Source organism: Vombatus ursinus, unplaced genomic scaffold (assembly GCF_900497805.2).
Source record: "Vombatus ursinus unplaced genomic scaffold, bare-nosed wombat genome assembly UNPS02014833.1, whole genome shotgun sequence".
NCBI lineage: Eukaryota > Metazoa > Chordata > Mammalia > Diprotodontia > Vombatidae > Vombatus > Vombatus ursinus.
The window spans coordinates 9,370,389-9,397,479 of record NW_020954611.1 but is presented as its reverse complement, the minus strand read 5'-3'; the positions used below and the strand labels follow the sequence as shown (position 1 = coordinate 9,397,479).

General features: G+C 35.2%; 1 protein-coding gene across 4 annotated transcripts in view; it reads right to left on the bottom strand.

The window, feature by feature from the left end:
* Nucleotides 1-27,091, bottom strand: part of EXOC6 (exocyst complex component 6) — a 207,342-nt gene that overhangs the window by 159,263 nt on the left and 20,988 nt on the right. For all 4 annotated transcript variants that reach the window (XM_027839891.1, XM_027839886.1, XM_027839889.1 and 1 more), the window contains exons 2-4: nucleotides 3,221-3,392; nucleotides 1,888-1,935; nucleotides 1,708-1,798 (exon numbers count right to left, since the gene is read on the bottom strand). In XM_027839891.1, the coding sequence (XP_027695692.1) occupies nucleotides 1,708-1,798; nucleotides 1,888-1,935; nucleotides 3,221-3,392 (311 nt within the window). The remainder of the gene's footprint in view (nucleotides 1-1,707; nucleotides 1,799-1,887; nucleotides 1,936-3,220; nucleotides 3,393-27,091) is intronic.

Genomic DNA, 27,091 nt, shown 5'->3' with positions numbered 1-27,091 from the left:
GCATCAGTTTCCTCATCTGTAAAATGGGGATAATAATAGCACCTACCTCTTAGAGCTGTTGTTAGGATAAAATGAGATCAAATTTGTAAAGCACTTCACAAACTTTAAAGTGACATATAAATGCTAGATATTATTATTATCATTATCACCAACCACACAACCAGGCATCTGGGCTTTAAAAAAAAAAGCCTGCTAGTATGACTCTTTCAATTTATCTGATGATGTCAGGATATATTTTCAAAATATGGCATTATGACCAAACAGATCATTTTGGCAGTTTTTTTTTTAAATCCCAAAAATCTAATCTGAAACCAGAAACCATATTCTCATAGCCAAAAAGTTAATCTTCCAAAGCAACATAGCCTAAATTAAAAAGAATCTGAGAATAGGTCAGAAAGATCTAGAAACTCCTCTTATCATTTGGAAGAAAGAAGTAACTTTTTTTTGAAACCTGGTAATAAATTTTCTCTTCTGTTTTAGATAACTAACCATTTTTAATAAGGCCTCCATTTAAGAAAGTACATTAGACCATGGGACAGGGACTATGAACAAGAGTTCACAGTATGGATTTGTAATCTATGTGGCTAGTCATAATGTGCCCTGTTGAAAAGAATATTCACTTAAATGAGATCACGGATCCATCTGGCTATTTGGTTCTTAAACCCTGCCCCAAGTGCCCACGTTACTCTTTGGTATACATTAGAAAGGCAAAGCAAGATTTTCAGGCCACTGAAATATACTCTATAAATGGAACTTATTGCTTTCTTGGCAGTATTCTCAGATCACAGTCAAGATTTAGTGGTCTAAAAGATTCAATGTCCCCTTTGGGCACATATTAATGTCACTTGAGCACTGAAGAAATTTTTGATCTAATATCTCTAAAAATATAATATTTATATAACAGGTTATGATTTACAGAGTGTTTTTCACAAATCATTTCATTTGATCCTCATACTAACTACGTAGGTTAGACAGGACAGACATTTTTCTCATTATACTTAAATGAAATGAAGCTCAAAGGGGTTTAGACTTGCCCACTATCATATAGTGGTAGGGCTAGAATATTTAAACACAGGTCACTGGAATCCAAATGTGGAGCTCTTTCTGCATACAACAGCTGTTAATTCTCTTTCTTGATTTGAATTATAGTCAACCTATGATTTTACCAATGAATAGAAGGAAGCATTGAATCAGGTAATAAATTTTAAATGAGATTAATCCTCCTTGGGCCTTACTTCTTTACAAAGCAGTACCTGAGGCTCCAAACTAGGAAATTAAAGAACTCATGGTTCCATAGAATTTTCTCAAAGGATTTCAGAGTGAAGGAGGAGCAAAACAGAACTGCAGCATTTTTTGATGCTTCTTCACCTTTTCTTTCTTGCATTGATGGGAAGGCAAAAGCTTAGGAAAAGAAATTCATAAATGTGTATTTCTCTCCTTCCCTTGGAAACTAGAGAGAAAGGCTACCCTAAGGAACAATTGTTATCTGAGATATTAATGAAATAGATAATCAAAGGCTTTGTAAAACAGTCAAGAAAACAATGAAAAATCAAGATGAATAAAGCTAATACAGGGATAGTTATGGGGTTGTGTTGGAATAACTGCCAGATAATCTGTAATTTAGATTATAGAGATGAATGACTAGATTTTAGTGTTTAATTACTATGTTATCAAGACAAACATCATAATAAAGATAATTTTACTCACCTGGAAGACAACACTGCAATTTTTCTACTACAGTTGTAATATTCCTCTGCTGAATTCTACATCGAATGATGTCTTCTGTTTGAGCTATCACCTTGGATATGAAAAAGTTCACATTTTAAAATGACAATTTAAATAAGCTCCATCTATTCACTAGACATAAAGAAGTCACCAAAAACTCACCTCTTTTCCAGCATCTTGAAGCTTGCTGTTGGTATCAGTAACTTGGACCTTAAAAATAATTTCACCTTCATTAGAAAAGTATGCACATATTGCCCGGATGCAACTGCTCACCCTTGTAATCAGATCATGCTTCTTGACAAACTCAGAACAAAAGAATTCAAATTAACTCTACAGCTTGAACTTGAACTTTTTATTGCAAAGGGCTTTTGTTAACTTCAATTACTTATGACAGTTCTTTTTAACAGATTCTGTGGCAAACTTCTCAAATTTACTCAGGATTTTTGAGCTTTACTTGTTTCTCTAAGTCTGTCAAACAATTCAAATCAGTGACCCAATTGACCACTGGTCCCTTTTTGATAACTTCAATGAGCTCTATGTGCCATTCATTGTCTGTAGGAAATGGTGATTGCATTTTATGGTAATTAAACATTCATACTTTGCTGAATGCAAACACTGGGTGGTTGATTAACATTAAATGTACAAATCTCCAAACCATAGTAACATTTTAATACTGCAGGTGCAGGCAAAGCCCAACCTCAGATTTTCCCACATATTAAGTGACTCATTAGGTCATCATAGTAAGGAAGCATATTATGGTTTATTAAAAATCACATTAATTTCTAAACAAAAATGCTCAATGGCCTCAATGATGTTTTATTTGGTCTCTTATTATCTGAATATCCTTTTTAAAATAGTTTTTTAATCATAACCCTTGGTAAACTAGGGTTATTCCATCTGCCATGCTCTCAAGTGTAAAGGATGCTTTAAAAGAGTATTCGTTGTATTTATATCCTGACTGAAAAAAATCTATTTTTTAATAATCTGGGGAACATATAGCAGGAATTGAAAAAACCTAAAGGAAAACATGAATCTGTATTGAAAAAAGGTCTCATTTTCAAATCATAAAGAGGATTTTATGCTTAAATTATTCTAATTAAATATTTTTGAAGTTTTAAAAAACAGCTTTTTAAAATCTCTCCTCAACTTTAGGAATTTTTTTAAGTCAAACTATAAAATGAGTTTTCAAATACATGAAATTTTTAAAAGCTCCCATGAGCTCCTTCAAGGAAAGAAAGCCTATTAGGTCAATGTATTACTAGCTTTCCCCCCCCAAAAAAGGGGGGGAGGAGAAGAAATGGAGGGATTAGCCCAGTCATTAGCATGACAACTGTGTTAATAGAGCAGAAAGAATATCCCCCAAAAATATATACTAACTCACTTCTATGACAGGATCTTATTCAGTACTGATGTGTATATATGCAACATGAATTAAATTAATATTCTAATAACTTAGTGAGGACAAAGATAAATATAATTCTAACAGGGCTCTTACCTTGAGTTTTTCTGCATCAGTTCTTACTTTAAGGAGTTCTGTAATAGCATCTACAAAACCCTGATGATGAAAATTACACATCTTTTCAATTTCTTTATCATGATTGCGGATACAAGCATCTAATTTTTCCATGAATTTCTGGTGTGCATTTGGTTGGTCGTCATATACAGACCTGAATATATTTAAAAGAAAAATTTAAATTATTTCCATCTATCATTATTTCTCATTTAATAGTCTATTCCTACGCTATTGCTAAGCACTTTACCAAATGTCTGGATTTTTCAGGTAATTTATTTGAATTTAGTGTTATAAACACTATATTTTAAAATATGCTAAGTCCCTGAAATTTTCAGTAAGTCAGTAACTTAAAATATCCAGCCCTATTTTTCAGCTGTCTACATTAGAAGTCGATTCAGTTATTTCTCTTTCATAAAATATAAATAAAAGAATAAGATCCCCTTTCTATAATGTCAGACCTCCCTTTTCTTTCATCTAGTTAAGTCTGAAGATACATATTTGTAAATATTGGGTGGAGAGTCTTTTGTGAAAAGTATCATAACTCCATTAATACATTTTGCATTAGATATCATTTAGTAAAATATATATGAGAATATGGTACCCCCAAAATGCTAAATTTCCTGAGTGGTATGAAAATTATTATCCTGCAGCATGCAAGAATGCCACAATATGTACCACTATCCTAAACCTCAAAATTGATTTTCAAAAACATCATTGTATATACCTTTGAGGTACTCAAGTTAATTCCTGTCTGGTCCTATAAGAAGAACTGTATTGATATTAGAAATGGTTGTACAGTTAAACATAAAGTACAGTTAAACATAATGGCAGTACAGTTAAACAAAGTACAATTAAACACAGAGAGAAATGTCGCCTAAGTTAGGAGGGGAGCACATTTCACCGTAAATATACAGCTCTACAGGCTAATTAATGCTGCACAAAGATGAAGATAGCTCTAATATCCTTGATCTTTTAGAAATTATGGAAAAGTGATATACCAGAAGATTAGATATAGCAATATGTCCCTGGATTTTAAAAACTGGGGTAGGGCATACCCTGAAACAGGTAAGCTTTAATGTCATGAGTTGAGTTATCATGACCAATTTTTTTTTTAATCATCAAAGCTAGTGACCAATCTTCTGGTGCTGTGTCTCTCCACATTTAAATCATTCTCAGACAACAGACACAGTCTGCCACTGGGCTGTTATAGAGCCTTTCCAGCCTGACACAATCAGTCAGAGCATATGCTCTGCTGACATAGGCTTCTGAAAACACAGAGATACTTCCACATCAAGATAAAGTATCAGAGAAGGAATTAAATGCAAAACAGTGTCAAGCCCAACTATCAGTCATTCTGGAATAAGTTATCAAGCATATGGTCTGTTGACTGTTTTTTAAAATATAGCAATTACTATTATGATTTATTAATAACAAGTAACTGCAAACTAGCCTGAATACGGTTTAAGAGTGGTCAATCAAAGGAATGCAGCAGTAGCAGCAACAACAAATCATGTATCTGTCAGCAAATTAAATGAGAAGCAAAATCACTCATGGTATCCTTATGGATAAAATAGTGAGACAATGTTGGCACTGAACATGTGATTTCACTGGTAAGGAAACTCCCTCTACCAATGCTGGTTGACAATACCTTGCAATGTGTAATCTTAGAGATAGGCGTGGAACACTGAAAAGTTAAGTGACTTGCCCAGGGTCCCACAGGTAGAATGCATCATAAGTAAAACTTGAACATAGATCTTCCACACTATGCCACAATACTAAATGGGTTAGATGAAAACTGGCACCTAAACCCAATCAATATTTGCCTGCTAGCCCTCCACTAGAGATCTGACTCCTAAGTGGCAACACAGTTCTGTTTCTGTCCTGTTTAATGATCTGCATGTAGATACAGAAGGGACACTTTCAAATCTGTAGAAATCGACAAAAATACAAAATGCTAAAGGACCAAGAGTAAAACTCCTTGGCAATCTACTTGAAACTTTCTTCCTGCTGACATTGATCCATTAATCAAATATTTTGCTGATTAAATTAATAAACTAACCACTGAGAATTGATTATAAGTACTAAATCAAAAGAACAAAATGCTTTTATATTCATTCTCTCATTACATAGATGAGTCAGGTCAACAAGCATTTAAGTGTCTACTATGGGTCAAGCACTGTGGTAGGTGCTGGGGATATAAAAAGGGGCAAAAGACAGTCCCTGCTCTCAAGAAGCTCAATATAATGGAGACAGCATACAAACCACTATGTACAAACAAGATATACTTGTGATAAAGTGGAAATAATCAACAATGGGAAGACACTCACAGGTAGCTTCCACTTTTAATCAATTATTTTTGCTAACTAGGTGCTAAATTCAATTGTTTCTACTGGCTTAGGGAGAATAGAGTACTGGTAATATCCTCCAAGTTTTAATGCTTTGAGGTTGAGTTCCAGTTACTCTGACCTAGTTATGGGTCTAGTTATGGTAAACTACAGAACTGGAAATGATGTATACCATCAGTCACAATCATATGATGAGGCAATCTTGCTTAAATGTTTTCAGGAAATATACTTTGGGGAGATTCGTTTGGTGAGCTGTAAAAACTGTTTTTTCAAAACAAAATTTATAAATAAAAATAAAGTTACAACTAGTTAGTGACTAAGGACTAAAATCTATGTCCCTTAACAGCTAGTCTAATATTCTTTCCACCATTAATACAAATAATATTTTAAAGTGGCTAAATGTACTTCACGTGCAGCCTCTATTACCAAAACCTTTCCCTTAACATACTGCTCCCCAAGCTAGTTTTTCCTGATGCTACTCTGACCCTATGATTATAACTACAAGTAAAGAATAACAGTAACTTATTGAAAGGAATGGAAACATGAGAGACTACTGATTGTTATAGCAGGGTTTGGTGATAATATATTCAGGACACTATTAAAAATAACTCTTGTTTAGGGCAACATTATATATATGTGTGTATGTATATATGTATATGTATTCATAAATATGGGAAACATACATACATATACATACACACACATATAGGATATGCCTATGTTAATTTTTTACCACCATTAAATCCAAACACATCTGACATGTGAACATCATCTTGAAACATCTTGGAGAACACCAGATCCGTAACATGCAAGAAAAAAGTGGGGGGAGGCCTTGAACATATAAACTTAATTCATCATCCCAAAAGACAGGTGAATATGGATGACTGAAAACTTGATCTCTCTCAGAACTCATGGAAGGGTAGATAAAAAGCCAAAACTCCAAACGTTAATATGCAAAGATGCTAGATTAGTGCTTCCCAGACAAGGTTATGTGAAAGAATATTAATATCACTATAATTTTACTTTCTTAAGATTTTGTACATTACTTTTGCTTTAAGGTTTTTTTTTAATTTTTGCTCAATGGCTGATAATGGTTTTGTTTTGTTTTTTCAACCCTGTGTCTTAATTTCATTAAAGAAACAAGACCAATAAATAGGTCTGTGGTGCGAGCCCAGAGAATAAGGAAAATCTCATGAAAAATAAGTCATGTTCTATAAGTGATATTCCCCCTTCCTCTATGGTTGTTAATTTACAGCTATAAAGGCAAAGGATAACTGCTAGACTGGGTAGTCTATGGAAGGATGTTAGTACCTTAAATACTTGACAGTAAGGCAAATGTACAGTCTAAAAGTACTCTGCAGTCAGAAGGAAACAGGCAGGAAGCAAATTTCAAGTAAACAGGCTAGAATCGGCATCTAAAGGTTCAGACTAAACAGGAGGGGATGGGCAGGAAGTAGATTCCAGACAGCAACTCCAGGTTTAGAAAAAATAAATAGGGCCACACAAATGTTGTTTGATCCAAGGACTAAGGCTGGCTGCATCTTTCTGGGTTTTACATATTCTGATAGATATGAGTAGACAAGGATTCATAAGTACATGCTGCGAAAGTAGCGGCAGCTGACAATGACAAAAGCTAAGCTTATTTCTACTCAACCAATAAAAACCCAAGTCTCTTGATTCTCAGTCGAGTGGCTCTTTCCACCATACCATGCTGCCACACAGACTCACTGGATAGATCAGGTATTACTCAGTAAATCTAATAGTTAGCTACTGAACAGAAGGCATTGGAGTAACTTAGAAGGCTGGTTGTTAGGGAAACACTGATTAGAAAATAAGGCCATATGGGGGCATTAAAAAGAATGAGTCATAACCTTTTTTATTTCTTTTTTTTTCTGTGGGGGTCATGAGAACACAAGGATAAAGTGAAAAGGCCTATCCCCTGAGAGATTACACACAAGCAGCTATAAGTATATTCTAGAAATGAAAGATGAAAACCCTTGCTCTGGCTTTTGGTACAAAGTTGCTATGAAACCAAGTCAAATGAAGTACACTCCCCAAAGAGCTCTGGGCTATTAAGAAAAAATGATAAACCTAAGTTAGAAGGTCACATTCATTCTCCTTCTTAAGAAAGGCCAGAATTAGACTAAAAAGTAATTTAAAACAGTTAATGAGTAAGTAGCTACATATTAGGATTTCTTTAAATCTTGCTCTAAAACTGTTGTTCAGTCGTGTCTGACTCTTCATGACCCTATTTGGGGTTTTTTTTGGCAAGGATACCGGAATGCTTTGTCATTTCCTTCTCCAACTCATTTTTATCATCCTTCGAATTATCAACTTCCTTGACTAAAATGTCCATACTTCTTGACCCAAAGCATCCCACTGTAGTCCCAAGGAAGGCAAAAAGAGAAATGTCCCCTATACACCAAAATATTTGTAGCAGCACTTTTTGTGATAGTGAAAAAGTGGGGAAAAAACAGATGTCATCTCAAACTGCATTACAAAGCAGTAATCCTCAAAACTATGTAGTAGTGGCTAAGAAATAGAGTGGTAGATTAGTGGAATAGATTAGGTACACAATACACAGTAGTAAATGACCATTAAAACATAGTACTTGATAACCTAAAGATCAAAGCTTTGGGACAGGAACTCACTATGACAAAAAATGCTGAGAAAACTGCAAAGCAGTTTGGCAGAAACTAGGCATAAACCAACATCTCACTCCATATATCAAGATAAGGTCAAAACGGGCACATGATTTAGACAGAAAGGGTGATATTATAGCAAACTCGGGAAACACAGAAAATTTTGCCTGTCAGACATATGGATAAGGGAAGAGTTTATGACCAAACAAGAGATAGAGAGCATTTTCCAGTTGCCATTCAGTCACTTTTCGTTGTGTGCAACTCTTAATGGCCTCATTTTGGGGTTTTCTTGGCAAAGATACTGGAGTGGTTTACTATTTCTTTGTCCAGATCATTTTACAGATAAGAAACTGAAGTAAATGGGGCAAAGTGATGAAGTGTCTGAGGCCAGATTTGAATTATGGGATGTAGAATGGATAATTTTGATTACATTCAATTTAAAAGGTTTTACACAAACAAAACTATTACAGCCAAAATTTGAAGGGAAACAGGAAACTGCAGGAAAAAAATTTTTACTGCAAGTTTCTCAGATAAAGGCTTCATTTCTCAAATATATAGAGAACTGAGTCAAATTTATAAGAATACAAGTCATTCCCCAGTTGATGAATAGTCAAAGCATATGAACAGGCAGTTTTCTGAAGAAGAAATCAAAAGTAAAGTCATTTGAAAAAATGTTCTAAATAACTATTGATCAGAAAAATGCAAATTAAAGCAACTCTGAGTTCCACCTCACACCTATCAGATTGTTTAATATGATAGAAAAGAAAAATGAAAAATGCTGGAGAGGAGGTGGAAAAACAGGGGCACTAAATGCATTGTTGATGGAGGTGTGAACTAGACCAACCATTCTGGAGAACAATTTGGAACTATGCCTAAAAGACTATAAAACTACGTATATCTTTTACCCCAACAATACCACTACTACATCTGTATCCCAAAGAAATCGAAGAAAAAGGAAAAGGTTGAATTTGTACAAAAATATAGCAGCTTTTTTTGTAGTGGCTAAGAATTGGAAATTGAGGGAATGTCCATCAATTAGGGAATGGCTAAACAAGTTGTGGTATATGATCGTGATACAATATTATTGTGCTAAATGACAGGCAGGATGATTTCAGAAAAACCTGGAAAGACATAAACTAATGCAAAGAAAAGTGAGAAGAACCAGAAATAGCAATATTGTATGATGACAAATTGTGAATGACTTAGCTATTCTGAGCGATACAATGAGCCAAGACAATTCTGAAGTACTTACAATGAAAAATGCTATCCACCTCCAGAGAAAGAACTGATGGAATCTGAGTGCAGATTGAAGAATGCTTTTTTTTTTACTTTATTTTTGGGGATTTTTCTTGGGGTTTTTTTCCTCTGTTTCCTTTAGCAAAATGGCTGATATGGAAATATGTTTTGCAGAACTTCACACGTAAAATCTGTATCAAATTGCTTGCCTTCTCAAAGATGGGGGAGGGGAGAAAGAAAGGGAAAGAATTTAAAACTCAAAATTTTTAAAAACAAAAATTTTACGTATCACTGAGAAAAAATAAGAGAGAAAAGAAAAGAAAAATACAGATGCCCATCAACTGAGGAACAACTAAACAAACTGTGGCACATAAATGTCACAGAATATTATTGTGCAAAAATAAATTATTATAATAGCTAATAACAGTTAGCATTTATATAATGCTTACTATGGGCCAGGCACTGTGCTAAGTACTTTACAATTGCCTCATTTGATCTCATTTGATCCTCACAACAGCTCTGAGAGGTAGGTGCTATTTTTGTCCTCATTTTATAGATGAGGAAAACTGAGGCAAATGAAGGTTAAGTGACTTGCCCAAAGTCACATAGCTAGTAAGTGTCTGAGGTTAGATTTGAAATCAGGTCTTCCTGATTCCAGGCCCAGCACTCTAACCACTGCACCACCTACCTGAACATAAAGAACACATGAAAACAAGGGAAGACTAATATGGACTGATGCAAAGCAGAACTAGCAAAAAAGAGGAAACTAGGAAAGAAACAGAACTAGCAAAACAAAATGTACAATTACAATAATATAAATGGAAAGAGGAATTTTTTAAAACCCACAAAACTGAATATATGCAATAGGACTAAATCTGACCCTAAATAAAGAATGAAGAAATGCACCAGCTTCTCTTCTCCATAGAGTACTGTGGATTTAGAATATTGCATTTTCTGTCGGATTTGGTTAATTGACTGGTTTTGCTAAACTGCTTTTCTCCTTTCTTTCAGGTTAATTCTTTATAACAAGAGATGGCTTTCTTAGTTAGAAATGAAGATAATATAACAATAAAACATAAACTCAAAATATATCATATAAAAAAATTTGTTTTGGCAATTACAGTAGCAAAATAGTGGGAAAGGGGGCAGAAGATTCTATAAAGGAGTTTTTAGATTGTCTAAAAACACTAATTTAATGGTAAGTTCATAATATTATGATATATGAATACTACTATGCTATAAGAAATGAAGAGATGGTTTCAGAGAAACCTGGAAAGATTTGTATAAACTTACACAGAGTGAAATAAGCAGAACCACTAGAACAGTTAATACTATAAATGTAATATTTAAAAAACAACAATTTTGAAAGACTTAAGAACTCTGATCAATGCAATGATCAACCAAAATTTTTTTCAGTATTGTTCTCCCAGTTCCTGTTCTCCCCTTTCTTGATCCTTTACTACTTTTCTTCCAGATTGTCAGTGTACCAGTGATGAACAATGGACTTGCCTCCTGATATGGAAATTTGTTTTGCTTAACTATGAATGTTACAAGGGTTTTATTCTTCTCCTCTTTCCCTCACACTGAATGGATAGTAGGATTAGAAAGAAAAAAAATAAATCTTTGATAATTTTTTTAGAAATTAATTCAAAAAACAATAAAATGTTGTAGCACTATCTTTTCTTCTTCTTCTTCTTCTTCTTCTTCTTCTTCTTGCTCTTTGGTGAAGCAATCAGGGTTAAGTGACTTGCCCAGGGTCACACAGCTAGTAAGTGTCAAGTGTCTGAGGCCATATTTTAACTCAGGTCCTCCTGACTCCAAGGCCAGAGCTCTATCCATTGTGCCACCTAGCTGCCCCTAGCACTATCTTTTTTTAAATTATGGAGAATGAGTGAGAAAAATATCCTACGCAGAATTAAAACCTTCAATAAAAATGCCCAGAAAGGAGCCTGCATTCTATTAGAGAAATACAACATGTTCACAACCAAATGCAGAATATGTACAAAATAAATATAAAGTGAATAAATATAAAGTGACTAGGGGGAGGGAGTATGCACTAACAACTGAGGAAATCAGGAAAAATCTCATGAAGGAGTTGGCTTAACTTAAGTTAAACCTGAAGCCATGGGGTTCAAGAAGCAGAAGTGAGAAGAGAAAATACTCTAGGCATAGAAGACAATCTGGGCAAAGGGACAAGTAGAAAATGGAATGTCCAGTATAAAGAACAGAAAGTAGGCCATTTTGGCTGTAGACTACATGATGGGATGTAATGTACATATGGCTTAGAAACACAGGCTGGAGCCAGAGTGTGAAAAATTTTAAATGCTAAAGGGTCACAAAGCAATGAAAGCCACTAAAGTTTCCTGAGCAAAAGAGTGGCATGGTTTAGGAAAACAAAGTTAATAGCTATGTGAAAAGTGGATTGGAGGAGACAAAAGGTAGATAGAATAATGAAGAGCCTATTGCAACGGTCCAGGCAAGAAGTGATGGAACCAGAACAGACTAGGAGTAGGGATGGATATGAGAAATGCTGAGGAAAGAAAATCAATAAAACTGAACAACCGATTAGATTTGGAGGATGATGGCAAGGTATTTAAAAATGAAAAGCCAAGAGCAGAAGCCAAGATGGCAGAGCAGTAGGCACCAGTGTGGCCAAAGTTCTAAACAGATTTAGAAAATGCACCAGACTGAATTCTGATGGGAAGATCCAGGAAAAATGTCACAAGAGTCATTTGTCCTTGGCATAAAGTAACATTGGAAATGGGCTCTGGCCAAGAGGACTCACATGAAATTGTGTAGCACCCAGGAAGAGGCTGTATACCAAAGCAAGAGGAGGTTCCAGACCCACCCTCAGGCTCCACCAGCTCCATATCAGGGCATTTCAAAGGAGACAGGTGTGAATTGGCAGCTCTGTTGCTTACTACCCAGTTTCATGTCACAGACCCAAAGCAAACTGAAAAGGGACCTGCACAGGGGTTCGCATTACCACATAGGGAGGTCTTGGACTGTGTACAGAGAAAGGAAGAAGTTCAGAAGCAAGCAGTAGCAGTTTGGCTCAGACTCCAGGGGCAGAGCAGGGTCTCAGTTCCAAGAAGGGAGGGAGGAAGCAGCTGACACTGAAGTTTACTCTCACCTGAACTGGTCAAAAGAAGGAAAAATACACACACATATAGAGAGTTAGGTACATAAATACATTTCACTGAACAGAGAAATAGGAAGGGAAAGGAAGAAAGAGGGAAGAGGACTTTGAGTGAGGGTAGATTAAAGGAGAGATCTGTCCTAATCTGTCCAAATGCTAATTAAGAATGCACGAAAAATATTTATAGCTCTTTTGAGGTAGCAAAGATTGGGAACTGGAGGGGATACCAATAAATTGGAAAATGGCTAAACAAGTTATGGTATATAAATGTGATAGAATACTATTGTGCTAATCTCTTATCAGCATTATGATCAACCATTATTCCAGAAGTCTAATGATGAAACATGCTACCGATCTGGAACTATGCCCAAAGAGCAATAAAATTGTGCATACCCTTTGTTCCTGCAACACCACTACTAGGTCTGTATCCCGAAGAGATCACGAAAAAAAGAAAAAGGACCCACATGTACAAAAACATTTATAGCAGCTCTTTCTGTGGTGGCAAAGAATTGGAAATTGAGGGGATGCCCATCAACTGGGGAATGTGTTATATGAATGTAATAGAATACTATTGTACTACAAGAAATGATGACTAGGCAAATTTCAGAAAAACCTGGAAAGACTTACATGAACTGATGCTGAGTGAAGTGAGCAGAACCAGAAGAACATTATACACAGTAATAGCAACATTGTGCAATGATCAACTTTGATAGACTTAGCTCTTCTCAGCAATACAATGATCTAAGACAATTCCAAAAGACTCATGATGGAAAATGCCATCCACATCCAGAGAAAGAACTATGGAGTGTGAATGCACATCAAAGCATACTATTTTCTCTTTTTTTATGTTTGTTTGTTTTTTCTCATGGTTTTTCCCTTTTGTTCTGATTCTTTTTTCACAACATGACTAATGTGGAAACATGTTTAATATGATTGTACATGTATAGCTTATATCAGACTGCTCACCGTCTTGGGGAGCAGGGAGTGGAGAAAGGAGGGAGAAAAAAATTTGGAACTCAAAATTCTATGAAAGTGAATGTTGAAAACTATCTTTACATGTAATTGCAAAAAATAAAATACTATTAAATAGGGGAAAAAAGAAGCATGCTACCTCCCTCATGATGGAGAGGTTAAGGGCTGAGAATGCAAAATGAGCCAATGCAGAAATTTGTTTTAATTGACTATATATGCTTTAATGAATCTTGTTTTTCTTGTGTTCTCAATTATTGGAAGGGTAAAAAACAGGTAAAAAGAAAGATTTTATCTAATTAAAACAAAATATTTTAATGAAAAAGTAACACAATACTTCAAAAGAATAAAGTGTGAGACAATGAAGAGTCAAGGATGACTACTATATTGCAAACAGGGTGCCTGGAAGAATGGTATTCTTGTAAGAAATACAGAAGTCAGGAGGAAATATAATGAATTCTGTTTTGGACATCTTAAGTTTGAGGTGATACCAAATATCCAAGGGTAGATGCCCAGCAGACAACTGGAAATGCACAACTGGAATTCAGCAAAGAAAAGATGACTAGATATGTAGACTTGAGGCTGACTAGCATATAAATTCCATGGAGCTGATAAGATCATCAACAGAGAATAGAGATACAAGAGGACAGGGTCCAGGTCAGTCATATACTCACATATACCTATGAGATTTGGATTATCCTGCAAAGGAAACCTCAAAGGGTAAGAAAGTCAGGAAGAGAACCATGATAGAGCAATGTCATGAAAACCCAGTGAGGAGATAGTACATGGCAGAGGTAGAGGGAGGTAAAAAATTAGTATCAGATGCTGCCGAGAGGCCAAAAAGGATGATAATTGAGAAAAAACCATTTGGTTTAGCAATAAAGAGCTCACCGGTGATTTTGGACAGAGCAGTTAGCTACATTGTAGGGCTAATATCAGAAGCAAAATTATAAGGGGATGAAAAGTGAGTAAGAAATAAGAAAGTGGCAGCAACTAGCTTTTTCTAGGAGTTTTACTATAAAAAAGGGGGGAGATATTGGCAGTAGCTTGAAGGAATAGTAGGGTCAAGTGAAGATCTGTTAAGGGTGTGAAAGATCTGGGCATGTTTGTAGAAAGCACACAATGAGTGTCTTAGAGCTCATAGGGCTCTTTGCGGACACATTTCTTGCACTTAGTTTGTTAAGTTCTCCTAGTAGACTACAAGTTTCACGTAGGCAGGTGCTTTTCTAAACTTTGTATCTCATACACCACCTAACAGAACTCTGCCCATGGGAAGTACTTAATAAATTTTTACTAAACTGAATTGAAAGTGAAATAAAAACCAATATCTATTCAATTTAAGTAAGCATACTTGAGCTATTTGCAGCAATTCAGAGCTCAAATGTATCCACGTATTCCTTTAAACAATAGAGATGACAGCAGAACCAGGAGAACACTGTACACAGTAACAGCAGCATTATGCAACGACTAACTTTGATAGACTTATCTCTTAGAAATGCAAGATCTAAGACAACTCCAAAAGGCTCAAGATAAAAAATGCTGCCCAGGGGCAGCTAGGTGGCGCAGTGGATAGAGCATCAGCCCTGGGTCATGAGGACCTGAGTTCAAAATCCAACCTCAGACATATGACACTTACTAGCTGTGTGACCCTGGGCAAGTCACTGAACCCCACTGCCTAGCCAAAAAAAAAAAAAGAAAGAAAGAAAGAAAATGCTGTCCATATCCAGAAAAAGAACTACGGAGTCTGAATGCAGATCAAAGCATATTACTTGCTTTCTCTCTTTTTTTCTGTTTCTTCTTTCTCATGGTTTCTCCCATTGGTTCTAATTCTTCTTTACAACATGACTAATGTGAAAATAGATCTAATATGAATGTATATGTTGAGCCTATACCAATTTACGTGCTGTCTTGGGGTGCAGGGAGGGAAGAGATGGGGAGAAAATTTGGAATTTAAAATCTCACGGAAGTGAATGTTGAAAACTAAAAATTTAAGAAAAAAAAAAACAACGGAGATCACAACCTAACTAATCCTGACCATTTAATGCAACTCTTTGACCAGGTCCACCACAGGTTGTCCATCCAATATGTTGGAAGCTCTTCCTTGATTTCTCAACACATCAACTATTCCTTGTTTTTGACATTTGGCCAACCTAACTCCTTTTTCACTCATGTGTTTCTTTTTTCCACGCAACTCTCCATTGCTCTTAGAGTGACGTTCTAATTTCAAATCTTCGGAGTCTGTAGTGGTAAGTGGAAACTTACAGTCATACCATGACACTAGAAGAATGCTGATATTAAAAAGATAGATCTCTGTTTCAAGGAGAAACTCTTTTCACCGTAAGGGCAATACAGGCACCACTTTTGGGCTCTAATATTACAGCAACTGATTTGCTTGGAAAGAAGATAGAAGTGGCAATGAAGTCAACAAAGATGGGGAAAGCAGCTGGACTAGAAGAACTGTACACAGAGAGGGTAAATGTACACAGAGGAAGTCCTACTGGCAGTGACATAATTTTGAGGGTGCTAAGAAACTGATTCTCAAAGTATTTGGAAGATTTAAAATGATAAGCATATAAAAAAGTCTCAGACAATATTACTTCAAAAAGGCAACCAAGCGACCATTAAAAACTACCAAATCATCCGTCTACTTTCCAATCTGTATTATATTTTTGTAAGAATAATCAACATGTGCATTGAAAGCATCCTTGATGAGGTTATTAGGAGAGGATCAGGCAGGTTTTTATAATTGATATAACATATTAGACAACATCTTTACTATTTAAAGCAAATAATAAAATTAAAAGGGGTATCTATTTCTAATCAATAGCATTATTCCACTTTGTACAAAATAAAATATTTTAATCAAAAGAACAAAATCCTGGACTATGTCTTCCCACACATTTGCTAAATCATCTGTAAGGTCCAGCAGAAGGATCCTTACTCTTTTGTGTATAATGGACACCATCTAGTGGAAATGAAAAGAATATCATTTTGATGAGCACTAATGATTTCAAGTCAAAAATTAGTTTATCTAAAATTGAAATTTTCTTTACAAATATCCTTTAAATCAAAGTTCTTAAATGGAAAAAAAATGTTCTATCTTTGGCAGTAACTGTAGGAGCAGTTTAGAGAAAAGACTTGGGCTAAATATTAGACAACCAATAGAGGAAAATTTGATATACCACTTGCTCAAAAATTTTAGCAATGAAGATAGCGCTATATCTGTGATTTCACTGACATACAGAACTCCCAGATGAACTCATTCCATCAGAACAGGTCCCCACTTTCTCTTCAACTTTAGTCTCAGAGAACTGTCTACAGCACTAAGAAGTTAAGTGGCTTGCCCAATGTCCCACAGTCAATATATGTCAAAGGTTGGACTTAAACCCAGATCTTAGTCTAAGGCCCATTCCCTATCAATTTGCACCATGATGGCTCTCAAAGTTAAATAAAGGAAAGAAATAAGACAGCAGTAAGAAGAGGTAAAATGGGTCAAATTTTATTTCAAAATGGAGGAAACCTGGTCATGTTTAATGGTATAGGAGAAAATGAGAGTAGAGTTTGAAATGAAGATAACCTCATTTTTTAATATATTGATATCTTTTGTCTTTACGTCATATTCATTTCCCAATATATTGCTACCCCTACTTTACTCCATATAGTCATCCCATATAACAAAGAATAAAAAAGAAAGGGGGGTAAGGAAAGCAGTTAAGAAAAATGGACCCACACGTCAATCAAGTCATATATGCACTATTCCAAAATCACATCCATAGTCCCTACCACCAACCTCTACAAGGAATGAAGAGGTGTATTTTCTTATCTCTTCTTCCAAGCCAAACATTCAGTTTCAATTTTGTTACTGTTCTTCCCTTTATATTACTATAGTTATTATGTATATTGCTTTCCTGGTTCTGCTTAATTCATTTTTCATCCTAAGATTATTAGCATTATAAAAGTAAAGCTAGAAGGAATCTCAAAGGCCATCTAGATTAACCCTCTCATTCTGCACATGGAAACTGAGGCCCAAAGAGGTTAAGTGTCTCACCAAAAGGTCACAAGGATAGTAAGCATCCATTCATGTAAGTCTTCCCATGCTTCCCTATATTCTTAACATTCACTATTTCTTGTAGCACTATAATATTCTATCACATTCATGTACCATAATTTGTTCAGCCATTCCCAAACCAGTGGGCATCTATTCTGTCTCCAATTCTTTGCCACTACAAAAAAGGAGCCCAAAAGTGTTTTTTATGTATATGGGATTTTTCTATCTCTGATCTCCTAGCAGTGGGATCTCTGAGTCAAAAGGTAGGAATATTTTAGTCACTTTTTTTCATAATTCCAAATCAGTTTCCATTATGGCTGGACCAATTCACAGCTCTACTAATCAAGAACCATGGTGTCTTATACCAACAAAACCTAGCTTTGCCCATAGTAGAGGCCCAATTAAATATCTGTTTACATGTTCTTACTTTTTTATGACATTTCTAACCCCCTAAATCACTGATGGGTCTGTTTATTTAAGAAAACAAAATTATATTTTTATAATACTACCACATTTCATATTTAAAATACTTAGCTTCTTGGCAGTTGTGGTTATCAAGGCAATGATGACAAACTCACAAAGTTTAAAAGTACTTTTTAGACCTCAACAGTAGGCAAATTTCTTACACCTGTAGAAATATGCGGAAATAGGGACTACTCAGTTGTGTCCTGGTATCTTGCAAGATATTATACTGAGTATACTTAATACAGTATACTCATAATATCAAAAACTCTATTGTGTTTTTTAATATGTTTCCATAGCTATATTGTCATTAATTTCTAGCACACTAACCCTTTCTTCCTCCAGTTACTTCTTTTTTTCCTTCCCCCTTTTTCTTCATGATAGGTTTGTCCCCTACAGCTAAAATTCCACCTTTGCAAGAAGCCTTTCCTAGTCCCCTTAATGTTAGTGCCTACCCTCTGACATTACCTCCAATTTACCATGCAGGAATTCGTTCTGCCTTTCAACATATTCCAGTGGTGAGCACAGCACCAGGCATAGAGTAAGCACTTAATATGTATTTCTTCTTGTTGCTGCTGTTGTTGCTTTGTTCAAAAGAAACAGATCTAATTGAAGGGAATCAGAGCAGTACCATACATAATGTACCCTTCTTTACAACGTATACCTACCTATCAAAATTTTTGCCTATTTACCAAAGCTGGAACTCTAGGTAAGTACTCATTTATGTCCTAACCAGGGAGAACTAGGGTGGTACTGAAATGAGCAATACTTTTAATATCAAGGATAGGGATTGGACTTACGATTCCACTGGTCTAGTGAACTCCAGATAAGAAACTTTCTCTTAACCAATGAAGGTTGGAATTCTCTTCAACTTACAATCTTAGAGAGCCACCTAGAGAGTGATAGGTTAAGTAACTTGCCCAGCATCACAAAGACAGTATGTGTCAGAGGCAGGACTTGAACCTAGGTCTTCACTGTTCCAAGGTTGGATTTCTATACACTCTACCACATAACTTTTAATATTACTTCCTATAAATGTAAATATTGTGAATACTGGAAAATTCTACTTTCCATGGCATGTAAGTATATTTATTTTGTGATGAGTTAAATCATGTGCTTATGCCTCACTTTGCAATGCCTTCGGTTCATTGTAATGTATAGAGTATACCTCAATGCCTACAGTTCATGGTAACATACATGGGCATAATTTTCAAACTGTGTAGAAAATGCATAAATATCCTTTCCTGGCTTTGTCACATCTATACAGAACTACTATCAACCTGAAAATGTAAAGACAGTGAAGATGTGGTGTCAAACATAAATAGAAAGGATCTCTGCAGGCTGCATATTAATTCAGAAAACCACTAATTAACATTATTTTTGTTGCATTGTATTTTTCTTTATTTTGTTAAACATTTCCCAATTACATTTTAATCTAACTATGTCACACTCAGGAGTTTAGAGTATTTGAATAAAGATAAGCAGAGGGAGAAAGAGATGTGATAATGTAGGAGTCTAATGAAGACCACTCTGAGGATATGCATAGAGGTAGGCGCTATATACATATATATATATATATAATACATGTATGTATGTATGTATAATACTAATCCTTCTTCCACATGGCAACCTTTCAAATACTTGAAGAAAACTATCTTGTTGCTAATTCTTTCCTTTACCACATTAAACATTCCTAGTTTCTTCAGCAGACGTTCATATGAGATGGTTTCCAGTCCCATTACCATCCTGATCACTGTCCTCTCAACCCAAGTAAGTTTGTTCATGACATTCCTAATAATAATCTTACTGGTTTGTTTGTTTGTTTGTTTGTTTTTTAATTAACTGGTCATGCTTCTACTCTGCCACGTGGCCTCTCACTGAATTGAAATGAGGATTGTACCTAATAAAGAAAACATGATCACTAGATGGCGCCTCTTAGCTTGAAGTTAACTTCTTAAAAACCAAGTATTTGTTTCACTGGACCTCATATTGAGAGAATTAGGTACTACGCTTACATAGATCCACTATCTCATAGGTATGGGTAGTCATCATCGGTGCATATTAGAACCTTGCTACTCTTTCCCAGCCTATGTAACCCTTTTCAACGTCTTTCTTTAACGCTTCCATCAAAGATTCACATAAAACTCTAAAGACTTTCCTCTAATGTTTTTAATAGCGCAAAGGTACCACTTTAGTACTCAAAAGAAAACATAAATTAAGATGTTATTTTCTTATGCTTTTGAACTTGTTTCACCAGTTGATTTCTTTTATCAACAGTCAAAAATAGTACAAGATTACAAATGACACAGAATGACAGAACAGATACCATAGAAATTCCCCGAAAGTTACAATAAAGCTTTTATTCCTGTGGTAACTATAAACAACCTCTGATAATTGTCACAAGGTCTACTTTTGCATAAAGACAGTGGAAAGTAAATTTTAAGAATGTTAGTGTTTAAACTTACAAGTACATGCACATACTGTTAAACTATGCAAAACAGCACAGGCCTAAGACCTAAAATAAATTTTAAATAAATTTAAAATCTGTATTAATGATATATACCAACATCTTACACCATGTACCAAGATAAAATCAAAATGGGTTACCTGATTTAAATATAAAGTGTTATACCATAAGCAAACTGAGAGCAAGGAATAGTTTGCCTAGTTTCACTGGAGAAAGGAAGAATTTATGACCAAATAAAAGATAGACAGCATTATGCAATGTAAAATGGACAATTTTTTATTAAATTAAATTAAAAGTTTTTTGCACAAACAAAACCAATGCAACAAAGAGTAGAAGGAAAGCACAAAGCTAGGAAACAATTTTTACAGCAAGTATCTCTGATAAAGGCCTCATATCTCAAATACATAGAGAACTTGGTCAAATTTATAAGAATGAGTCATTTCCCAATTGATAAACGGTCAAAGGATATGAACAGGCAGTTTTCAGAGGAAGAAATCAAAACTACATATAAACCTATGAAAAAATGCTCTAAATCACTATTGATCAGAGAAATACAAATTAAAACAACCTCAAACCTACCAGATTAGCTAATATAACAGAAAAGGAAAATGATAGGTGTTGGAGGGGGTATTGAAAAATTGGGATACTAATACACTGTTGGTGGAGGTGTGAACTGACCCAACCATTCTGGAGAGCAATTTGCAACTACGCTCAAAAGGCTATAAAACTATGAATACTCTTTGATCCAGCAATACCATTTCTACATCCCAAAGACATTAAAAAGGGGGGAGAGGGTTCTATTTGTACAAAAATATTTATAGCAGCTCTTTTAGTGGTGGCAAAGAATCAGAAATTAAGAGAATGACCGTCAATTGGGGAATGGCTAAACAACTTGTGGTATATGATTGTAATGGAATTATTGTGCTAAAAGAAATGATGAGCAGGCTAATTTCAGAAAAACCTGGAAAGATTTATATAAATTGATGCAAAGTGAAGTGAGCAGAACTAGATGAACATTGTACACAATGACTGCAATACTGTACAATGATCAACGGTGAGTGACTTAGCTGTTCTTGATAATACAATTATCCAAGACAATTCCAAAAGACTCATGATGAAAAATGCTATCCACCTCCAGAGAAAGAACTGATAGTCTGAATGCAGATAGAAACATACTATTTTTCACTTTCTGTATTTTTTTTGTGGTTTTTTTTTCCCTTTGGGTCTGTGTCTTCTTTCACAATATGATTAATATGGTAATATGTTTTGCATGATTGAATATGTATAACCTACATCATATTACTTGCTCTCTCCAGGAGGGGGAGGTAAAGAAAGAAGAGAGAAAAATTGGAACTCAAATTTTTCTTAAATGAATGTTAAAAATTATGTTCACATATAACTGGGCAAAAAATCTACATTAATGAGACTTTGGGACTTTGTACATATTATTTATACCTGTTAGCCTTCTCCCCCAATCAGCATAAATAATCTAGAAATTGTTGAATTTTTCTAAGATTTCATCATATTTGATGTATTATTTGGAAATAAGTACAGCTAGGAATAGTGCAGTAGGCTTGTAATCCCTCTTCTGTGTGTGTGGATTGGGGATGTTAGGCTAGTGGATCACTTGAGCTCAGGAGTTCTGAGCTGCAATGGGGCGAAGGCTGATAAGATGTTCCTAGTAAATCTGGCATCAATATGCTAAGTCTCTGACATCAGGAGCCCACCAGATAACCTAAAGAAAGACAAACCAGTCCAATTCCGAGCAAAGCTTCTGTGCTCACCAGCAATGGAAGTGGGTCTGGGAATGGCCAGGCTGAGCAAGTACAGAAGAGAGATATGGAGTCTGTAAAAATTTAATGGTATAATTTCAAGAAATTTATCATGCATTTTTATTGAATACTGAATATATGATTTCAACTAGCATATGTCTAAACAGATCTGTTACAGGATTATGATTTCTTTGGGTGGAAAGTAAAGAATAAGTAGATAGGAACAGGTACTGATTCTGGGATTCCATTACTATAAGGAAGTCTCAGATGAGGAAATTCTACCAATGCAAGGACATAGCCTATCTCATATTTATAGTCTTAGAGAGTTACCTAAAGTACTGAAAGGTTAAGTGATCTGTAAAGTATCACATGGCCAATATATATATTACAGGCAGGACCTGAAGCTTTTTTTATTAATTCAATTCAATTACTTCTTATTGAGCACCATCAGTGTTTCTAGCAGTGTGTTACTTGCTATAGGAAAAAGTAAAGTATTATACGAAATTATCTCTATCTTCAAGGAATTTACAATCTCATTGGAAAGACAAGACAATCACAAACACATTCCATGACAGCAAAAAATACATGATCAAATGTAAAAATAAGTCACACAACCACAATATGTTATAGGAATTCAGAAAAAGAACAATCTGAGCTACACATACACACATCATCATCATCATCATCATCATCATCATCATGTGGGAAGAGAAAAGTTTCAGAGAACAGTAGAAGGATCTGAAATAATGGGTTAATGGTTGAGTTCTGGGAACCTACTATGCTCCTAGAAGTATTCCTATATGAGAGAATCTCTGCACTCAAGAAGTTTATAGAATGTCTTCATTGGGAAGGCAAGATACATTCACAAAAAATTTCAAGATAAGAGAGAAGCATGAAGGGGAATATTTCAGATTGAGGAAGCAGCATGAATAAAAGTCTAAAGAAAGATACAAATATGTGGTAGAATAGTAAGAATTATACTGGAACTCTCAAAGGCAAAAAACTTAACAATTTGAAAAGTCTCACTCTCTGGTCCCAGATTATCCCCAGATAATAACCAGGCCAAAATAAGTCTCTCAGACAATAACCAGGTAGAGAGTTGTTACTACGGTAGGACGCAGGCCAAAATAGATCCTTCAGATAATAACTAAGTATAAAATTATCACTAGAGTAGGGTGGTCTAGGTTCCTCCTCTTAGGAAAGAAAGACTTCTTTAGGGGATAGGAGCCACATTCTGGAATGGAAGGGAAAAGGTTTCTTTCCCCTGCCACCCCAAAAATAGCTTCATTCATCCTCAACAGTTTAGAAGCCCATCACTGACTATCCTTTGAGCTAGCCTAACTTTCCCTTTCTCACTGCCATGCTCACTACCATTTGCCCCAGCTTTGGATATTGGTAGTTATGCCTCTGGTTATGTAATAATAATACTCATCTTTTTATAACATAAACTAGCAGTTATATAGCATTCCAAAGTTTATAAAATGCTATACATACATTATTTCATTTAAATCTCACAACAAACCTATGAGGGAGATTTAGGGAAAATGAGGCTCAGAAAGATTAAGAGACTTGCCCATGGTTTACATAGCTAATGAACGTCAAAGGTGGGATTAAGCACTCTATTCACTAAGCTATACTGCCTCTTTTTTATATCTACTTTTTGATACACTGATGCTGCCCTATTTCAGAGTGCAGGGGAGTGCTAGGACAGGTGCCCAACATTTTAAAATGCTGCTAAGTTATTATAAAAACTATTGGGTATCTTAAAGCTAGCTTCAGCATTCCAAAGCTTCCACCAACCCCAGAAAAACAATTTGTAGACACAAAATTCAATTTCTTTTGTCCCAAAATATTCAAAAATATTTCTTGTTTACATAATATTCAACCTTCTGTATATTTTCCCATGGAGCATGTCATGTAGTTTGCTGCATACACTCTTAAAATGCTTTATAAAATAATGTCCAGGTGTTTCCTGTAATTCAATTGAACACATTCCAGCACACATATTTTTAAATTACCAAGTTATCACAAAGCACTACCTTAATAAAAAGTCCTTAAAGGACTTATAGGACTAAAAGGGCATGTGGTCCAGCAAAGAACTCAGATCAAGCAAAGGTTAAGTTGCAGGATAATTTTTATTATAGTTCTGATGTTATATTTTACTTGCCTTGTTTTCCTGTATGTGCAATTTCTGTGAATTGTTCTCACTAATAGCATCCTGTTTCTATGAGTAGGAAAGAGCCTAGTACAGTTTGTTAGTTAACATTACTTCCTATAACTAGGGTCAATATTCTGTAGTACTGCCACTAACATGGTCATTGTTCTCTCTGGATAAGCAATGCGGCACGTTGATGGTCATTAATGGACATCCTCTTTTGTAAAACTTGAATTGATAATCAGTTAACACAGATTTGCAATAGACTTCCTCCTTCCTGTTTTTACACTCCAACCAAGATGTCTCTTCCTGTTGACTTTTGTATTACTTGGTAAAACACAAAATAAGAAATGGAAAAGCATAAACTGGAGGATTTTACAATAGTTTCTTACACTCATAATTAGCAATAATAGCTAGGATTTATATATCACTTTAAAGTTTACAAAGCACTTTACAAATATCATCTCTTTTGAGCCTTATAAAAACCCTGGGAGGCAAGGGCTATTATTATCCTCATTTTACATAAGGATATTGAGGCAGAAAGAAGTTACGGGTCATATAACAAATAAGAATATGAGGCTGGATTTAACTAAAGTTTTCTTGACTTTAGGTCCAGAGCTCTAGCCACTGACCTAGTTGCTTTCTACATAAATATGTAATTAAAAATACTAAGGAATTTTAGTCTAGAAATTTTAAATGCCATAGATGGACTAATGAGTGTGGATATGAGTATCCCTTCCTTATAAATTTTTGCAAAATCACAGAAAAATAACGTTAGCACAGGTTAAGTAATAAGTCTACCTTCCTGTCTGCCAACCAAAGAATAAAACAGAAGTCCTATGTTGACTTGATTTTCTTACAGAGTTAAAGAGCTACATGTAAGAACTAAATACAAAAATGTTTTACATTAACATATTTTATTTGTTTTACTGATAATACTAATATAGTCTAGAACCTGGAAATTGTGTTCTGCCATCAGTTATGAGTATATGTAACAAATTACTTAAGTATCCTTTCCCAGTTTGCTATACCACCCAATGTTCTCATTGTCAACGTTGAAAACAATATCCAGTGCATAGGTGAAGTATAAATAGGCAACAGATCAATTGAAAGAAAAAAAAACCCTAAAGCCTTCAATGAACTAGAAGTTTAACATGAGGCAAAATGATGATAAGGAGCCAAAAAAGCTAAATGAATCCCTTTAAAAGGGGTACAGAGTCCAAGATAACAGAGGGAACCAATAGTCTCACTTTACTCTGACCTGGATTAAAATAATTGGAGCAATACTCATTGCTTATTGTTGGCCTGTACCATTATAATAAATATAACAATACCACCTAAATTATTTTACAAATTTGGTGCTATACAAACTACCAAAGGGTTACTAGTTATAGAGCTAAACATAACAATTAAATTCACTTGAAGAAATAAAATCTCTAGGATCTCAGGGGAAATCATAAAAACAATAGAGGTGTCATCAAAGGAGTTTTGCACTTTCCAGAATGACAATCCAATCTGCTCTCCTCCTTAAAGGAGTTGAAGTCAAATATTTGCTGACCAAGGCATTTAGACTCTTGTGGTATTATTATAGCAATTAACTTACATATTAATATCATTTTTACTATCTATTCATTACCCCATTTTCATTATCAATAACTTGTTTAAACAGGTCAGGATTAATTGTTTCAACCGAATACCATATCACAAAATGGTTAAAGCATCTCTTTGCTTCTTTGCTGCATTCAAATGTGGAAACAAGGAATGCTATAAGCCTCTAGTTGGGAAAGGCCTTGTGCTACAATCATATAATCCTGTTTTTACTTCTTTCTCTGCTGTCTACTCTTCCCTGCTTTTAGGTAAAGAAACATTAGAAATTAAATGAATTATGCTATGATCTTGTGAGATTATAAAGGTCAAAGGATCAGACGTCCAGTGAAAGTGCCTGTGAGGCTCTGAAGAGCAAGCTGTGGGACTCAGCCCAGCAAGAGATCAGATTCAGCACCTAGGACAATTTCCTGGAGTGACTTCCTCTGATGGCTAAGCCTTATCTGGAAGTGAACTTAGTGAGGCAACTGCTTTAAGTTGAGACCACTCTCCCCAGAGACCAAAGTGGTAGAAGGGAAAGTGTGCCCAAGTTTGCGAAAACCTTTGTACCTCTGTTCTTGCTGTATTTTCCCAGTAAATATCCCTTTGTAAAAGCTAAATAAAATCCATAGGTGATCTAAAAGCTGTGTGATTTTTTTAGCTTACTCTACCTCCTTCAACAACACTGGCACCATCACTGCAGAAACAAAAGGCCAAACAGAATGAGGATTTTTTTTGTATTTTTCTTTATTTCACAGGTTACCACAGCCAAAGAATTCATCACCAGGTGACCAATCTATTGGTGATGAGCCACTCTATAATTAGTTAGGCTGGTATTGCAAAGTACTTGGTCTATTGCCAGGACCATGCTTGAAGCCTTTCCAACACAATAACTGTCAAAGCTTAAATTCCCCAGGTATAGCCTTTAAAAATCCAGTCACCTCCATACCACAAGGCATAAAAGTAGAACTTTGTATACATGTACAAAAGCAAATACAAGATAATTTCAAAAAGGAGAGTGCTAAAAAACTTTA